The sequence below is a fragment of the Antedon mediterranea genome, chromosome 2 (assembly GCF_964355755.1).
Source record: "Antedon mediterranea chromosome 2, ecAntMedi1.1, whole genome shotgun sequence".
NCBI classification, from domain to species: Eukaryota; Metazoa; Echinodermata; class Crinoidea; order Comatulida; family Antedonidae; genus Antedon; species Antedon mediterranea.
Window position 1 is genome coordinate 35294654 of NC_092671.1, and position 20329 is coordinate 35314982.

Consider the following 20329-nt stretch of genomic DNA (forward strand, 5'->3'; position numbering starts at 1 on the left):
TAGGTTCTTTAAAGTGCACATGACCTATGGTTTATAATCCTTATCCAAGAACTTAGAAGACTCGTTCTACCGCCAGAACCTTGGAGCGAGTGAGGCTTGAACCCTTACCGATGTTATGGCTAGGTATTATGGTTTCAATGTCTTAACCACTTGGCCACTCGCTGTTAAGATAAACACAAGAAACATATACTATACCGGCATTGTAGAATTTAGAATCTACTATTCAATTCTTTTATATTTTCTGTCTAGTCTGACAGGTACACTATGTACTATAAACTAGTATATTGTTTTATGATAATGGAAAAGGGATTTAGATCCTTGATAAATGACTAGTCTGTACATTCATCAATACCTACTAATAAAAGCCAACACTGAAGTCAATTAGAAGACTTTTATGATGAAATATGAGGAACATGCTTACGCTTTTAATTTTTAACACCCCCGTTGCTATATATCAGGTGGGAAGCTCTGTCTACACTATCAAAATAGTTTGATAAAACAAGTACAGTATGATGAGCCCAAGTATGGTGGTGATACTGTATGCCCAAATATAGTAGTGATATGACATCATTATGTTCATATAATGGGTGCATCACTGTTGACGAGGAGTGGAAAGATTGTATTAAAAAAAAAATTATATTCAAATACAATTTGGAAAGTACCCTAAAACAATCTTAATTTATTTATTGTGCGGTAAATGTCAAGTAATAAATCTATTTCAAATTTTGCGAAAAATACAGGCAGTGGTTTACCGCAAACAAACTTCTGTAAATATACTTTAGCTGTACTGTAGGTACTAAGCCTGAGTATCTTAACCCCGCATTGATAAGATGGGAAATATGAATAATCATTTATTGCTCATCATTGTCTGTGAATGTGCGATAAACAACAAAGAACATAGCTCATAACTAATCGGATGTTAAATATTTTCCTGTTGTTTGATAACCTTAAATGGATCATGTAGGTATATGGCTTACTTTACACACAGACATAGCGTACAAGGAAATGTACTTTTTAGTGTTACATAGTTAAAGGCCAAGTAGGCCTAGACAAGTATTCTTTCCTATACAACATCAAACAAAGATATTTTCCCACGATCACAAAAAGCCGGTCACCTCTTCTACAAGTTTTTGACCGTGCATTTAATGTCTCTATGAACAATCATAGTATAAAATATATAACAAATCACACACTCAACCTAGCTCTGTCTACACTATCAAACTCTATGTAACCAAAAAATGTTATGTGCCATTATGGACATGATGACGTCATGTCACTACTACCATGTTTGGGCACACTTTTTTGTCGAACTAGTTTGATAGTGTGGACCTAAGCTTTATATAAAAGAATTATTTATTTCATTTTACCACTTGTCTCATGGTATAAATTGATAAATTTATTCTTGTGCTTATGTGGTGCTTTCAATCCTACCGTACAAATCGAACAACACACCATTTCAATCGGATACGTCTAGGAACAATAAAAACAACTAATTTGGAAAGCACTCAGCAGATGAGACCATGAAAACAGAGCCTCAACCTCCACCAGGGTGAGACCAAGTCTCTCTTGATCAACATCAACCTTTTCCATGACATAATGACTTCAAATGTAGAGTTTAAAAATGTACAAACATGGAAAAGTATAAAATATACTGTTTACTAGGTGAATGTTTAAAACACAAAATGTCCACTCGTTCTTAACAAAACCATCGGTTCTGCATATATCTACTTTTTTTTATTTTACATTAAAATTTGTTTACTGTTCTGTATATACAGTACCTTCCAAATTATGCCTATGTATGCTTTTATTTCATTTTTCTGTATATGTTACAATTGTTCTTTTAAACCTTGTAACTGGACCATTTTGAGAAGCAGCAATCCAGTCAAAAGAAAGAATAAATAAATAAAATTGGTATGACAATGTAAATATTAATACGTTAAATTTGTTAATGTGTGACCTTCAAATCAATTTGTAAATTCTCAACAGTTAGTAAAAATCAAAATTCTGTCATTGTTTTCAGTATTAAAATTGTTTAATGAACTTGGATTAAATTCTACAATTTGATTGGTGCGAACATCTTTAAGTTCGTCATTTATGTAACCCTGTTTACAAATCTTTAAAGAATATGATTTCCTGTCGTTTGGACAACATAATGACTCAAAATATACTTATAAACTCAACAAAACGGAGTTAGTACAGCATAGGATCTGCCGACATACTTTAATTACTAGCTTGTATTCATCATCTTAAATAGTTTGAGCACCATCAACATTTGTTTTTTCTCAGTAATTGTTATTAATTTCAACAAGAATACAGTACATATTTTTGTATGAGCTATAATTTTTTTTTTTTTTTAATGCCTTTCTTTGTTTGCGAGTCGCAGCGTTTTGAAATACTGGGAAGAGTGGAGGATGGGGAGGCCTAAAATTGTAAAATGACTGAACTTTTTTTTATTTTTTACATTTTATTTTATAAAATATTCAGTCTGTATATGATTGAGGATGTTCTTGAACATAATTTTTTTTTAGACCGAACGTTCAGCCCTTTGTTACTTGATGTATCATAGAAAAATTTAAGAAAAAAAAAATCTGGTCACACTAATATTAGAAATTAATATAACTACTGTTAATTAAAAATTGAAAACATATTTTAAGAAATTAAATAATATTTAACTTACCTTCTTTGGTAAATAAAACCAACGGCAATATCGTCACAATCCACATTAAATCCATCATGCAAGATGCAAACAAAACACTCCCGTCTTAAATCTCTCCAATTATGTGATCTTATAAAAAAACAAAAGATAAAGGTATCGCTGAGGAAATGTTCTTACTGATACAAGATCTGTGGGAATATTAAGAATCCTATAGTGACCGGTTTAATTGCTTGTTCTTCACTTTGTACCACAGGATGTAAGGTTTCATAGGCTTTATGTAAAGAAGTAAAGTAACGCCCACAACATGGGCTATTCTCATTATAGTGAGAGGGGTGTTATATCTGCAAAATACTTTATTAATGTTAAATTAAATCAATTTTAAAGTATAAGCTCACAACATACAATTGACAAAATAGATAAACATATACAGTATTAAGAGCAATGGTTTTTTTAAGTGTTATATTAATTAATGATTATTTACTGTATAAAACATGTACAAAGTTATAACAAATAATTTATATTGTTACCATAATTTTATTTATTATTAAGTGTCAATTGTATGATTCTTTTATTCAATCTGCAAATGAAATAACACAAAAAAGTCAATCAATATAATTATGAATTAAATTATTGGTAGGCTTACATAATACAATGTCACATGATTTAAAACAAAACCAGTAAAAGATAAAATATTTCCATATACTAGTAATGTATCTACTGTATATATTGCATGTTGTATTTGGTCCCTAATTAGAGGAATCTTTGCTAAGGTTTTTATTTGTAAGGAGAAACCTGTAAGATTCAATACACAACACGTATGAATAAATTATTTTAAAAACAATTGGTGGCAGTCTGCATGTTTACCACACAGTGACATTACAACCGTCAAATATAAATTTAATGTACATATCTCGGTATCTTTATTCATTAAAAACAATGACATTTTAAAAATATAAAGGAAGGAACAGGTGCTGAATTGACGTATTCTTTACAAAAAAAAAGAATCACAAATTACACAAATAAAATATATCAAAAGTAAAATGTATATATAAATTAAACCGGGCGGTTTGGAATTTATTTCTATGCCTGTTGTGTTTATATATATATAAAAGTATCTCTCGAGATCCCGCTCAGTGAATAAATATACTGAATTATAGATGAGGGCGTATCAATTTGATCTCTGGTGCGCGTGCGTACAACTGAGGACTAGTTGTGTTCCAACCGTACCACGCCGAGAATGTTAAAGGGTCGTTGTCCGATCGAGTTAAAGAACAATACCATGAAAGCCTCAGTGGTCTAATGGTTAGGGCAACTGCATATCAAGCAGACGGTCCGAGTTCGAGTCTCGGTTGGGGCGACTTTTTCTCATTCTCACAGATTTCCTCATCTTTATCGTTTCAAAAATTAATTAAATAATTTTCAGTGTATCACCGGGCGGTTTGGAATTTATTTCTATGCCTGTTGTGTTTATATATCAATAAAAAAATAGAACACCAATTATATAGTTTGTAAACTATTATTTTCTAATAATTTCATTAAGTAGAGGACAGGACTATTTTTAAATCTTTCAGCTTTTATCACAGGGATTTCGTATTTACTTTTATTCCTTAAAGTTGCATTGATGAAACATTTTTTGATTTTGGTAGCCAGTGATTAAAACATTCATTTTTGTGCTTACTTTTTTTGCAAAACGTATGCACAGGTTGGTCCTGCGTTGAGACTGGCTCTCTAAATGTTTTTGGCAAGAATAACGCCCGTATTCTTAAACCGGACTTTAGTCATAGTTCGAAGTTCGACTTGGAAAAGTCGTAGTTCGAGCTATTACTTCAAATTCGATTCAAAAACGAAGTAGTCAAAGTTTGCAGTTCGACTTAATGAAGTCGAGCTTTTAGTCGAGTTGCACACGTCTGGGTAACAAAGGCTATACATTGGCCAATGACAAGAGAGTATTGCGGAAGCAGACGAAATTTTGCGCATTGATATCACTTTCCATTTCTTACAACACTTTTTACGCATCAGGACTATATACATGAAAAATAATTTTAATCGTTAATTATTAGAACAATATCAGTATTAATTTAACAGTGAAGTATATTTGATTAACAACAAATAAAATCTTAAAAATATATTTAGGAACCATGGCGGTACGGTAACTTTTATATTTTCTAGGCCCCCAACAAACTATGATCGCCACGAACCACGCACTTCATAGCGTGACAAGAAAGCGCTAGGCCCCCTAAACATTCCATCGCGTGGTGAATTGCCGCATCTCCCATTGTCGCTATGGCGTGACGTAGCTCAAGTCGGACTTGCGCGAAGAAAATAATGTAATTTGTATACAGTTGTAAATAAAGATGATTTTCATTATTATAATTTATACCAATGTATATTTAATTAAGCTAATATAAATATAGATATTTCATTCTTCAATATCTGGCCAATATAACAACTCAATGACTGTTACGTTTTTTATAAACATCGTTTAAAAACCATTTAGTCGACCATTTAGTCTGCCCTCTCCAGGACTAAAAAAATCGATCAAAATCCGTCTCGATTTAGTCGAGGTTGGCCTGATTTAGTCGGTGATTTAGTTGAAGTTCGGTTTATGAATTAAAATGACGTCATTTTTTTAGTTTTAGCTCGAACTACGACTAAAGTCCGGTTTAAGAATACGGGCGTAAATCTACAAATATGTTTTTGCTCCATTTCAAGTGAAACATCAATTTTTACTGAAAGATATGATACCATACAGGGTAAGTAGATTCTAAAGTAAGGCGAATATACTGTAGCCCAAGTCAACACTTAATAATTCTTTTTTGTTAAAACAAAATTCTTTTAATTTTCTTAGCATAAACATTGTTTTATTTGCTTTTTTTTTATCATTTGGTCAACGTGGTTATCTCATTTAATTTTGCACACTAGTACTCTACATTTGATAATGTATTTTTATTTGTCGATGGCGAAATGTGAACATTGTGGTACATATAATTATTTTGTTTCATTTTATGGATTGCGATAGGTAAACAAATATGGTAAAATATAAACAATTATTATACATTAACAAAACGTGTAGCTGAATAAACAAATAATAATGTTATTTATTTACCTCTAAAGGAAGTTGTCACAGGTCTAGAATATCACACTTTCCTTTACAGTCTTTCTAATTGTTCCTTAACTACTTCAGGATATGATAGAGTATTTGTAGGTACTGTACATCATCTCTTTTTATCCACAACCGAAGTGTTGGTTGAACCACAAATATAAAATCTAGTAGGCCTGAAAAAACCCTCCAAAATTAGTCATTGTCATGGTTGTGTCATACTTGTTCTGTCCTGAAAAGCGCACCATGTGGTTATATTTATATTTTATTTGTAAAATATAATCTATTCAAATTATCATATCAATTATCATTTTTTTTTTTTTTAAGAATAAAGAAATTTAGACTGTAGTTTTATAAATGTTTTCTTGGTATAATGGAGTTACATAATTCAAAACCAAAAGTTAAAAAGTGTAAAAACTTTGTTGGTGTGTGAATATAAAGAAGAGGAAAAAGGAATGGATAGGGGAACACATCATCTGAGCTTATGATGCTTGGCTACCAATCCAAGGATCCTGGGTTCTAAGACCTGTTATATGTCATGATTTTTTCTAATGAAAAATTACAACTCCACTCTCAAAGACTTGTAATAAGATTTTGTTTTTGTAGAGCATCTTGTGTATATTTTATGTATATGTATCTTGTGACTGGAATTGCCACCTTTAAGATGGATGTAAATGAATTCGCTTATGGATCCTTGGCGAACTTGCCTAAATATATCAGAACAAAAACAATCGGGGTTGCAATGCAGTAATTGATATCCATTCTTTTATAATGAAATTGAAATTATGAAACTAATAATAGTTCAACAAGTAGGCCTACTTACTAGTACTCGTCTTGAATAAAAGGCACAGTTCAAGAAAATATTTCTAGGCTAGACCGAGGCTTACACATCCTGTAAAATGTAATAAAGATATATAAAATCATAAATATAGTTAATAGGCTCACTACATAAACCACAGAGTTGAATGACCAAAACTCATTACGAAATGATGTTTTAATTTGATAATTCAAAGAAATAGGCCTACCTTTTACCATTTAAAAAAAAATTGAAATATAGTCTAGGCCTAGGCCTAGCGGATTAGGCCAACTTCGGCCACAGACAATTTCGGCCACAGACAATATTACTACCATATCTATGGAACGCCCATAGTGCCATTGATAGGGGAACAATGAGACACGACAATGTAATACAGGATTATCGATTTCATTGCGTTTTACTTTTGTTTTTACACAGGAAAACACGGACACAGACAAACTTGGCAATTAATTAAATAATTAATAATGAAAATAAAATACTAACACGTATTTTATAGCTAGGTGGCATGAGATAAGAAACGAAGAATTACGTAGATACCGATATTTCAGAGTACAAAAAATACAATACGGTTGAAATTAAAATGTATAGTTTTTACAAATAAAAGAAATGAATTGAATGAGGCCTAAGTGATACTAATTGTATGTACATTTTTCTATAAATATAAAACGAATTGAAGTACGTATTACTCATTTTGTTTGTACTGTATTTTGACATGTTAAAATATGTTAAATGCATATCGCCGCAAATTACTCGATTATTATTTTTATGTTGGGTCTGATATGTTCGTTTTATTTATGCACCTGTGTTCTTAAGACATGACCTGAGCTCCATGATAAAACATTTAATTACTCCTGTGTTGTATTAAAAACCAATCAAATGAAGACGACAAAGTTTTATTAAATTTATTTTTTTTTATCACTAATTTTCTTCTTGATTCTGCTTGTATTGATGTGTGAGTTCCTGATATTCCTCTTTGTTCCTTAGGTCACCTAAGCAATGGAAGGAAAAACGTTTTAATTAAATTTCTTTTTTTTTCTTAGCATTTCTATTTCTTTTTTCATAGCCAAACTATTAATACGTCTGTACTAAGAGAGTATTTAACTGTGTCACTGACAGTTGAATTTGTTTTTCACCAAGACTCCATGATATAACTAAACTGGAATGGAAACAACAAATCTAATAAATGCAAATTGTAGTGGAATAACGTTAAGAATGATAACACTGTAATGGTAGTAATCGTCATAAAAAATACTATCCAACAAAGCATGAGATGCGATAACTAATAGCAAAAACAATAGCACGGTCTAATATATGCGTGAATGGCGCGCCATAGAAATCTGTTGTGGCCGAAACTGTCTGTGGCCGAAACGGTCATATGCTGGCCTAGCTAGGCATAGAGATTAGAATGAAGGAAATGATTTTGCTTGAATTTGTTTTGTGTCAAATGGGATGGTTGCAAAAAAGAAGCCTTCTTGCCAAAAATAAGTATAGGCTATTTACAACCAAAAGTTGAAGATGTTTAGTTTTTTTTATTAATAAGGACCATGACTCTAGCTAGGCCTAGGCCTAGAGTATTGCCAAAATAAGTAAACAGACGATCGGGACTGGTCAACGCCTAAAGACTATGGACCTATAAATTAGTCCATGCTAGCTATTGCTGAGACAAGCGAAGCGCGAAATTCAAGTTGTCGTGGAATACACGCTTATTAATATTAGTAAGATATATGAGAGTACATTTTTCATTATATTGGAGAATAAGTTGTGGATTATTGTTTAAAAAAATAACTCAAAAATCCAGCTTACGTACGTGCTACCAAGTACTATGGCTAAGTAGATTTCCTTCCTTTCACCACCAACCAGCAGACGTGTGGGAGAGAGCTGAGAGAACTGTGTGAGCCACTCGTCGGCATGTGGTTCGTTATGACGTCATACGCGAGTAAAAAGGTTAAAGACCGAATTCAAAAACAAGATAGGGGAAATCCCCTAAATGGAAGATTCCATAGTGAGTTTCTTAATTTTCGCGCTCTTCGATAAAAATTGTTCCCCTCGTGACCTGCCGTCATAATTTAAACGCCTGTGATTGGTCAATACCCAACAAACGAGTCGTCCCGTCGGGTGAAAATTAAACATGTTTAATATGCTCACGACGACCTAAAACAACCCCCGACGCTATCTCACGATAGATTCAACTCAGACAGCACGGACGAGTCAAGTCCAGACAAGACACAATAGTAGGGGCCCGAGGCCGGCTTTATGGGTAAGTGTAAACACATTGCGGGCTAAAAAGAAAGCCGGCGTCGGGGCGACTTCGGGCCGGCTAAGAAATCGTCGATGAAGTGTAAATGGGGTCAAAGTAGAACTAGGAAGCCTCTATTGTTGTAAATCATCGCAATCATTATGTATAATTCAAATATTTAATGATAACTCTATACTGTAATTCAGTGGCGTAACAGGCGGGGGAAGAGGGCGGAATACCCCCTGGCAGATTTTACCGGGTTGAGAAGCGTTCGATCGGGCTGGGTAACAAGTCAAAAAAATAAAATAAAATACAAAGAAGGGATAGAAGAAAGAAAAAGAAAGAAAATATAAGATAAGAATAAAATATACGATATATGATATGGCTTCAAATGAGTCACAGTGCAGTACTGTATGATATTCAAGTAAGATGATATGAAATACACAAAATCCTGACTGACAACTCGTGGGAAGACGCACTGCTTATCAGTACATTAAAATGCGGTCAGTTGACTGTGGTTTTTGGCGTCTTTTATCTAAGCCGCCATCGCGGGCATCTCATACACAATTGTGACGCTGTGCTGTGCGTGTGAGGCCACCTTAAAAAAATACACTCCTACTAATCGTATGTAACGCGCTAGCGATCAGCAAAACGAACGTACTTTCGTGGCTGGCTGTCGCTCCAATACTCAATCTTTCACAGGCCCGTAACCAGGTGGGATCGGGGGATCGTACCCCCCGCTGAACAGCGAGTTCCGCTTGTCCTCCCACTTTTTTTTTGCTGGGCACTACAGGCCTAGTCAAGCCTTAATCTATATATAAATTTACGTAAGGGCAAAATTAGATAAATCGCGGTTTATTTCTGGAATTTTTACTCGATGGTATATAAAGTTGGTTCGTACTTTCGGTACTGATTTTAACCATCTGATGTAACCATGTTTACTAATTAAATTGAGTTAGATAATTAGTTATTGACAATTAAAACGAATTTAGGTTCAACGATTTGCCCCAAATAGGGGTGTTTCGTGGTCGTGGTATGCACTGTCTAATGGATGTCCAACTTGAAAAATACCCGCAGACAATAATGCGAGGATGCTTCGCATTTTCCTATCTCCTCCTACGATAATTGTTTTTAATAGCTGAAAACCGGTTGAACAGCTCGAGTACAGCATCATAATGTTGAAGACAGGCCGATTTTCTTTAAAAAATACTATTTTGATAGATTAAATATACGATTATACAAATGTATTGATTTGCGATGAATGGAACATCCCAATCTCTCAGTCTGCCAGAGACAAGTAGGTAAATTTATGAGCCCTTGGTTTAACACATAATAAATGGTAGGTAAATATATGGGTCCTTTGAGAATAAACTTGCAATACTTTGACAATACTGTAAATACCTATTAACTATTTTTGGTCCACATTTGAATCGAGCATTTCTTACTGTGAATGTTCGTACTGTTAGATGTAATATAAAATATATACAAATAAACTTTATTACTGAGATTGTGGATAGGCTCTACTGTTAGATATACAAATAAACTTTATACTGACAGTTCCTTCTCAACGTTTGTATTAATTAATAATTACCAAAAATATAAACGTCGTAGTGATGTATCGTGACATGTACTTTAATATTTCAATCGATTGTGACAGTTTTAACAAAGTATTAAATCGCAAATGTTTTACTGTATTTAGAGGTATATTATTTATAGGCCTATAAAACATGAAAAAAAATATATTTAAAAATTGTTCCTCTTTGTACCTATCCGCTTTCCCATCCCTCAACCCTAATGTTACATACAAAACACAAATTCAAAAATTTGGACTCATTTTGTGGTAAGTTTCTCCTTCGGAAGTAATTCCCAGGGTGCTAATTTTAGTTGACTACATCAATCATCGTGTCTATTTATTCGTTTCTGTAAACGACAATGTATTATAGTCCTGCGGTACGTACATTTGAAATCGCCAGTTTTGTTACGCTGAAATTATTGTGTATACGAGAACCATCTGTGGGCACGACCTAGATGGTACGCTCGCTTCGCTCGCGTACCATCTAGTAAATTTAATTAATATAAATCGACATAAGAATATAAAGTATATTTTAACTAAAATATAAAAACCTAACACTAAATTTACAAGATAAATTCTATTTGATAATTGCTGAACATCGTGGTCATCGTGGTTCTGGAGCTCGCCGTACACAGAGCATAGTTGTTTGCTGGACATAAAAGGGTATTCCCCTACACAGGTCGTGGCGTGCGTGTGACGTGCCCAGCCAGCTGCTTGATAGTATAGAGAGAAAGCATGCAGCTCACGCAAGTGCAAGATGCAATGGGTGAGTGAATTCAGGGATCATCTTAATTCCATGGTTTGTTACCTAAACACCGCATGATGGTGAATATGCCTGTTAAAGTCTCAATGATACGATCCCTTAATGTACCATGTTGTTGCTAGGAGGCTTAAAGCTCAGGTACAGGCATGAATTTTAAATATAATATTTGGTTAATTGTACATAAATCAAATATTTGTAACAGAAATCAAGACGAAAAAACATAAATTTTCCTTAATATGGTCAAATACAAAATTTTGCAAAATTCTTCCATAAAAACCAGGAAGACTTTTTTTCAGTAGTTAGGTAGTAAACCTAATGTAATAACATGTCTGGTGACTCCCTAGAAGGTGAAAAAAGATGGTGGATATACAGTGGATAATTTTTGCTATAGCATGAAAATAAAAATCTGAAGTTGAATAAAAATACCAGAAATGTAATATTCAAGTTATATTACCTATATTTAGTCATCTGACAACATTTTTTACCACACTGTTTATTTTTCATAGCTTTTTAAAATTCCTCTCTATTTACAAAATTTGTGTACAAAAGAATAGAGATTTTACTGTGTAATTTAAACTATCCCCCCACTGATAAGAAAGTGCTTATTTTCAACAAGCTTGTGTAACACAAATTAAATGCCAAAAATTATGAAACATATGGGAAACTATAGATCGATAATTATTGGAATGTATGATCAATAGAAATTTTTTTCCCGCACCTGGCCTTTAAAGGGAGGAGGGATCTAGCTAGTTTCGGTCGGCAAGAGAATGCCGTCCTCTGACAATTTAAGGTCGGCAATAAGGTCGGCAATTGAAATTCGTTGGCTGGAAATTACACCAAATTATATAGTTCATAAACAAAAGAGATTAGCCGGAAATGCGATTTGCGGCCATACATAGGCCTATAGAGAGAAAAAAAAAATTGAGGGTATGGTTCCACTAAACAACTTAACGATCCACCCCGCCGTCAAACCTGGTTACGGCCGGCCCTGTTTCAGTCTTCTAACCGGAAAAATTACTACCTTTGCCAGGTGCGGATCCAATGTTAGATTGGGTTTTCACGTGTTCAAATGTTATGTCACCTGTGTTTTTAACGGTGGAAAATGTACGATCATTTTGCTGATTGCTGTGCAATAAATGGGAGTGTTATTTCCAGGCCAACTACTACTAGTTGGAGGCGCCATTTATCATGAATTTTATGTGTGAGAGTACCATTTCCGACGATCTAGGGGTGTCATTTACCAAAATTCCCCGGGGGGGGGGGGTGCTGTGGCTCAAGTACTTGGTGTCTGGAAGGATCAGCCCCTCTTTCCCCCCCCCCCCTTCCCCCCTGACAAGACCCCTTGTTACGCGGCTGCTGTAATTTGGGGTTTGATTTTTAATCGTTTTAACAGTATTTTAACATTGGCCTATTAACCATATTTTAACATTGGCCTATTAACCATATTTTATCATTGGCCTATTAACCGTATTTTATCATAGGCCTATAGCTGTTTTGTAATTTGTAGTTGTATTGTTTTTAATGATGTCTTAATTATGCCAAGCAAAAACAAACTTCCATTTTAAGTGGACCAATAACCTTTCTTGAAATTATAAATTCTTTTATTTGCAGAAATCAAAACCAAAGTTATTGTATGGTGCTGAGGAAAGTTTGCAACATAAATATTGTTACAACTGTGGTAAAGAAGGCCACTTGGGTTATGTATGTTTTATATTTATCTACTTGTTTAATTTTTTTAAAGGCACTTTTATCTACTGGAAAACTACTGTATGTTTTTGAAACAGTGACATGCTTCTAGAGAGATATCTAGAGTAATTAACATAAAGTAAAGGAAAAATGATTTAACAAATGAAAATTACAAGAAAATTTCACTAAATTATGTACAAAGTATAAGTAACAAACGTCATTTAAGGATTTAATAACAAAGAACTAGTGAAGCGTAGCAATTGCAGTAATTATTTGGAAGAAGATACAAGTATGGTTGAACCAAGAAAATACATTAATTTTTTATCTATTGTCCCATTAATAAATTGTTTCCAAACATCAACACAAGGCACTATCTACTTTTTTATTTTTTCACTATCCTACTTGTTCTATGGACACTTGGGTTATGTTCCATAAATTAAAAAATAATACAATGCACTACTTGTCAAATGTTCTCTCGTAGACAGTCTTAAACCTAACCTAACTTAGCTAGGCATAGATTTGTAGGCCTAGCTGGTAATTTAGCTGGAGGCCTAGCCTGATGCATTCTGGTATTTATAGCGGGCCACTTAAATTAGATTCAACTGATTTTTCACATTTTTTACCACTTAAAGATGAACAAAATTATCGCAATAGGTCTATGGAGTATTTATTTTTATATAGAAGAATGTAGTTTGTGACCTTAAATTAGATCGAAAAATGTAGGTAAAATAGCATTAAATGAGAGTACATTTAAGACATATAAAGTTTGATGAAATGTTGTGTTTTGCTGCAAGATGATATCGTCAAAACAAATAACAAATCATTTAATTATGAATATTCTGATATCTTCAAAACAAATAACAAATCATTTAATTATGAATATTCTCTTATGTCTTTATAAATTAGTTATATTTCTATATTTTACATTGATTTGAAAATCTATTTCAACCCACCTCTTTTTTCAATACAGTAACAGAAATTTGAATTTCTTACAGGAATGTGAAGATGATAGAATAGACCGTTATGTAAAGGTGTACTATCCATTTGTTTGTAACTATAGCCACAGACGATTTTCATACATGAACTTCACAGAAGAGGACAGTGAGTCTAGTAAGCCAGGTTTAGTTTAAGCCGTTCACATTATTTAATTAAAAATTGTTAATTATATAATCTAGCTTACATGACTGACTGACTGGTTTTTTTTTTCAAAAGTGTCCTCAACCCCACAAATTGAATCTCTCTCGCCAGAAGGTGTTGATGTCGACAGAAAAAAGAAGACGAAAACAAAATTACTTAAAACTGTTAAAGAAACAAATGTACCTTTTAAAAATTCTGCAAAGAAAAAAAAGATAGATGACAAAATTCTGAAGATCATTGATGAAAACGAAAATGATTTAGTGACAACGACCAATTTACACATTACATCTTTGCGTGCTGGGAAGAAAAGAAAAATAGAATGTGAAAATGAGAAAGAATTTCATAAGAAAGACAATAAAAAGAAGAAAACAGAAATTGGTTTACAAGTAACCATTTCAAAATCAAAAAAGAAAAGAAATGTTCAATGTCAAGATAATGAGAAAATAAACGAAACAACGAATATCGAAACAAAACATGATAAAAAGAAGAAAAAGAAACGCAAAAAATTGAAGAACTCACAGGACGTTTCTAAAGATCTAGAAATTCAAGAAAGTAGTAGTAGTATAAAAGGAAATAGTAAAACACAAATAGTTGCTGACAATACACAAACAAAAACCAAACAGAAGGAAAAAAAGGATGATTCGAATATTATTGATGATGCCTCTGAAAATAAAAATGCCATGACTACAAATGTGGCATCTTGTGAAGATGAAGAAGTCATTATTCTTAAAACGGTAAAAAAAAAGAATAAAATCCTAAATGAAGATGATGTGATTGTTCTAAGTAGTGACCCAGAAGTGACCAAAGATGAAGTAATTGTCATCAGTAGTGAGGATGACACAAGACAGAAAAGCTGTTCAGTCTAGTAAAAAAAAAAAAAATCGTAATGTTATTTTATTATATGATCATGAAAACGGCACTGACAACAGATTTTAAGAAAATGACACAACAAGAACTCCTTTTGCTTTAGTTTGGGGGCTTCCTGAAACGGTTAAAAATACTGTTAAACCCCTCACGAATAAAATGAAACGGATGTTTGGAAGAAATATGAAAAAAAAATGACATTATGTTACAGGAGGGGAAAAGGAAGAAGAAAAGAAAAAATAGGCCAAAATCAGCTTACGATGGCAATCAATTTATATGTAATGAACCTGGGTCGGCTCCTGCAGCGCCTAGAAGAAGGCGAAAGAGGAAAATTGCATCAACATTCAGAAAGTTTGGTATGTTTTGTATGTGTTTTTGTCATTTTAGTTTGCTGTTAGGAAGATGATGTTGAAATGATACTGATACCAACCACAGGTATTAATTAATTCTCGTCCTGACAAACTGTAATTAAAAATTCATCTGCGCCAGAATAAATTGAGAGCTTTCGATTTGCAGTGACCTTATTTCATGTTCAGTTTTTGAGTTGTCGCTTGACCCAATTTTGTTGACTCTAAGTCCATGTGGATTCTGATAATTGCATGTTTATGCATTTGTACAGTCGTTTGTAAAAATCAAGTGACAAAATAATGTGTTGAAATGCATAATTCACAAATTAAGATCTCCCTAATATTTCAACAACAACTTATCCACAGTAATCATTTGAATCTATAACTTATTTGATTTAATTTTTCTTCTATGTAGGAAAGAGGCTTGGTGCGAAGTCTGAAACAGCTAGTGTGTCTTATAAAATGGAATGAATGTGACATGCAGTAAACTGAACTGAAAATTGATAACCCTCCCCCCAAACCCAGAATATCCTATTATTTCTATTTCTATTTTTTTTTATGATCCTAGGTTTCCAACCAATTGTACCTGTATTGAATGAACACATGCAATATAAAATTACCTAGTAAAAAAACAATACTATTATTTACAACAAACAAAAACATTAAATGTTCCATAACAAGCAAAGTTTATAATTTATAGTCAATGATGAGTTGAACAGCTTTGCTTGATTATTTTGTTTACTATAAATTGATTTATTAATAATACTTAAATGTTTGACTACACTAATAATTTGATAATAACTTACTATTACTGTATTGTTATGTCGATTTAAAAATAATCATACTTAATGTTTGACATACGTTTTTTTCCTAATGTCTGTACAACATTTGGTAATAAATATTTATAGCATACATTTAGACAACCAAACAATCCTTATCTATACTGATTATTATAGATAATCTATACAGATTATCGTTTTTGGAAAGCTCATCCCATTCCATTATTTTCATTTTTCAGTATTTATGTCTGAAAGCTGGAATGAAATATATTTCTGTTAAAGGTTGGTTCCCACTTGAATACCATGATTAGACTCAGTGGGTTTACCAACAAGCAACAGTTAGATGATTTGTCAGGTCCAAGTTGTGAGAACCAAGCTTAATACACATTATTGTTATTATTTCAGATTATGTCAATAAAACCAATTATATAACACAACAATGGTACAGAAAGGTGTACTACTCTTATTAGCCTAGTACTTGTTCACAAATTATTATTTATTAATCATGTTATCTATTGTTAAGAAATGAAATTAAACATATGTCAAAAGTACTGCTTGAGAAATGTGTTATAAAAAAAGGTAAAATGATAAATAAATAAATAATTAATGATGCATTATGTCTAAAATGAAGTAGGCCTACGTCCTTTATAATTTTTATTTTGGTAAAAATTAGTTTCATTTATCAATATGCAATTATGGAAGGTAGTAACTTTAGTTTAAAAACTTGATTTTGGCTAGTTTAGACCAATTGTCGAACCTTAGAAAACTAAATGTAAAAATCATGGAAAAAAAATGTTTTTCTTTAAATTGTTGTTGAATATGCCATTTTTATGTTCCATAAAATCTTCCAAAAATTGGATGGAAAAAAAAAATATTTACCTGAAAATAAGTCAAGGGATTGTTGGTTGAATTTAACAGTTTATTTTGTCTTTTAAAAGTTTTTTCTTTTTCTGCGGAAGTGATTAACTTATTAAAACTACAAAATAGCATATTCAAAATCTGATTTCATTAATCTTCAGTTTTTATATTGGGGAATCTTTAACTTTGTAATCTCTGTGAATCAAATAAAGTTTCCTACTGGGGATTTTTTTCGAACTTGTTTTCCGAAGTTTGTGAACTGTGTTTTTTGCGACCAGTGTAGACTAGACAACTTCTCTAAACGTTTGGTAGTGGACGTAGGCCTACTCTGGGCCGGGTTGAGTTTGGCAAGAAAAGTTTACTAGCGTGTATTTCCGAGGACTACCACTCTTTGTAAGGACGATAACGTAAATGTCATACTATTATTGGTGATATGTAGGATACATGTTTGCTTTGGTAAAGGATTATCTTTTTTGTAAGGGTACATTCTGTGGACAAGTGCATTATTGCGATTTTATGTTTTAAGCATAGCTGAGTGACGTCTAGCATTTCGGTTACCATTTCAAGGGACAAATCGGAAATTACTTTAAAATATAATACAATATGTATGAAATTAAATAATACTAAACTTAAACAATATTATTTTAATTTAAACTATATATTATACCAGGGAAGAGTGAAATTACAATGTAATTTACCACTTCCCTCATTCTCCGAAATCTTTATGAAATATTTATGTAGCTCGTAATTGGCTCTACTCCACCCTCAAGCGTTAATCCTAAATTGGTTCAAAATTTAAAAAAGAATACCACAAAGATTAAGGAATATTATGTGCATTGACAACGTAGTATGCGACAACTTATCGCATTCTATTGGCCTTCAAGCCATCATAAATCATAAATAAATTAAAATTAAAATACTGTACAAAACTTGGAAAATAATGTGAACTCGGCGAATCTTTGTAGTTTTGCTAGTGTATACGTCTTCACCCGTTTTCTGCAGTTAGCCGAATTTTGTAAACTGTTCTGCATCAGAAAACATTTCTTGACAAACTTATTATAATTTTTGTTCGAGTTTGCCAACAAACGTTTGCCAATTTAGACTGAGCAACTTCTTCAAACAGTGGCAAACAAACGTTTGGTAATTTGTGGAGAAATAAGTTTTCCATGGTAAAAAAGTAACTCGGACCAGTGATTTTGTTGAAGTAATGAGATATATGCATAGGCCTAAAAGTAAAATATAATATTCCTCCATTCATCTTCTTTCATACCCAAATGAATTTAAGATCAATGTCACTACTTTCCTGAATTTGGATATTTAAAGTTAGTCTATAATAATAATAATAGAAACGATGATTTTTAAACGAGCAAAAATAACAGCACTTTGACTTCAAACTAGGCCTAATTATAGCCTAATCTACACTACAATTTCTGTAGATCATAATGGCAGCACAATTTGCTTACCCATTTGCGGTCGTTATAAACGGACAAATTATTTTGTGGCTATACGTTTTGTCCGTATAATTCAATCAGGGAATGTTCTGATATTTAATTTGAATAACTGCCCCCAACCAATCATAAATTGTTTTCTCAGAGAGAAAAGATAGAAGATAGGAAGCAATGAAATGAGGAAGAGATGGTTCTTGAGCAAAAGTTTGAAGGAAGAGTAAAGCTCTGTCTACACTATCAAACTTCATGTGACAAAAAATGTGTTGTGCTAAAAGATGGTAGTGATCATAATTATATCTCCATCATGTCCATATATGGGCAAATCATATTTTGATTGTTTTTACATCAATATAATAATCATCCAACAATCTAACATTCGCATCGCATTTTCAATCTCCGACAAAAACAAATAAAAACTACATAAATAGATTTTATCAATTTATTCTTCTGATTTGTAAAAATATTAAATTTACATGGATAAAAAAAAATAAAGAGTACAAATGTAATATTTATTCCACATCATTGGAATATTTTCCCCAACCTATTACATCAACAACCTTTTCCTAAATTTATTAAATTAACTCGGCAACAATTTCAGTTTTTCTAAATCAGTTAATATCCTACATATAAAGAATGCTTATGAGTAAAATTGGGGGTTTATGAGACTGTTTTATTCATTGAGGCAAAGCTGAGTTGAATCATGGAGTAAAGGTTGAATAGTACAGTAATATTCCACTTACTAACAAATATAAAACATTCAGTATTTGTTTATAACAAATATGATAAGCAATATTTTATCCAATTAATCTAATGTCAAAGGTCATGCGATTAATAAAGCCACTGCAGAGTAGAGCAATTATCGACGACGCATATTACAGGTTGGTTTTGCAATTCACCAGCCCATCAAATTGCACATTCTCAAAAGCTGACCATACAATATTACATGAAATGGGTCAAAATAATGCATGACATGTGACACAAAATCAACCAATCAAATGACAAGAACACACATAATTGTGTTATACAAATATTGCAAGAAAAATGTTGACAATTATTGAAGTACTTTCTCGAGAAATAATTATATAATTATATATTCTAAATACATATATTTAAATCAATAAACTGTGTAGTATTTATTAATCTAGTATATTAATATACACATTATAACTATAGAGGCGGGATTATTTTAAGTAAATTTTCTTTTGGATGATCCAAAGTCGAATAAAATTCGTAAACTTACGTTTTTTTTACTCTAGCTTTCGCTGGTCAACGACGCAGCTTAATCATGAGTGAGTCTCTGTGACTTGGACTTGTTACCATTAGATCTCGTATATTACTTAAAATACTATACAGTGATCCAGATGAACCTTTTTACTAAAGAGGCGGGATTAGTGTGTACTTCAGTATACAAATTTTGCACAAATTAGGGGACAGGAAAGCACAGTATTGTGTGTCCTTATTTAAACCAGGGAGTTGACAACTCCCTGTTTAAACTATAGAGGCGGGATTAGTGTGTACTTGAGTGTGATTACTTTATACTCAGCCATTAAAGGTAATAGTGAGGATTGACAGAGTTCAAAATGGTGCTGTAGGTACAACAAACATATGTTCGTCATAATTGTGATAACAAAAATGACATGATAATTCTTATGAATTGATTAAAATAAAAATGTCAATGTCATTGTCACAGGAAATAATGATATCTATATAATGATTGATTAAATACAAATAGCCAAAAATACTGTAATACTGTAGTAATTCACTACATAAAAACGGCTAAAACAAATGATAAAAATAGCATGTACAATATTGAATAGAATATGCCACTCTTCCCGATGCCACCAAAGGAAGTGAGATTAGGAAAGCCTTAACCTCAGGAAATATTAATCCAAGGTTTAACACCAATACTTTAATATTAATCTACATTAATCTCCACTAATCTATCTTAATCTCCATTAATCTAATTACAGTAGGTTATGTACAAATTTAAAATTAAATGTCCTATATAAAAAGTCAAGTATATCCACATAGTACCATTATGAATAATTTTGCACAACTTAATTTC

General features: G+C 32.4%; 2 protein-coding genes across 3 annotated transcripts in view; one reads left to right on the forward strand and one right to left on the reverse strand.

Moving 5' to 3' along the window:
* Positions 1-8454, reverse strand: part of LOC140040879 (protein kinase C-binding protein NELL2a-like) — a 59310-nt gene extending 50856 nt beyond the window's left edge. Inside the window, exons 1-4 of one of the 2 annotated variants that reach the window (XM_072087136.1) lie at positions 8381-8454; positions 6580-6648; positions 5763-5932; positions 2678-2785 (exon numbers count right to left, since the gene is read on the reverse strand). In XM_072087136.1, coding sequence (XP_071943237.1) covers positions 2678-2735 — 58 coding nt within the window. In that variant the 5' untranslated portion in view covers positions 2736-2785; positions 5763-5932; positions 6580-6648; positions 8381-8454. Of the gene's footprint in view, positions 1-2677; positions 2888-5762; positions 5933-6579; positions 6649-8380 lie in introns of those variants that run through there. The other variant, XM_072087135.1, reaches the window with a different exon arrangement.
* Positions 5395-15824, forward strand: LOC140039416 (uncharacterized). Its single transcript, XM_072085017.1, has 5 exons — positions 5395-5409; positions 12757-12846; positions 13827-13941; positions 14044-15188; positions 15595-15824. The coding sequence occupies exons 1-4, from the start codon at positions 5395-5397 to the stop codon at positions 14832-14834; spliced, it is 1011 nt and encodes a 336-aa protein (XP_071941118.1). The 3' UTR covers positions 14835-15188; positions 15595-15824.
* Positions 15825-20329: the final 4505 nt, after the last annotated feature.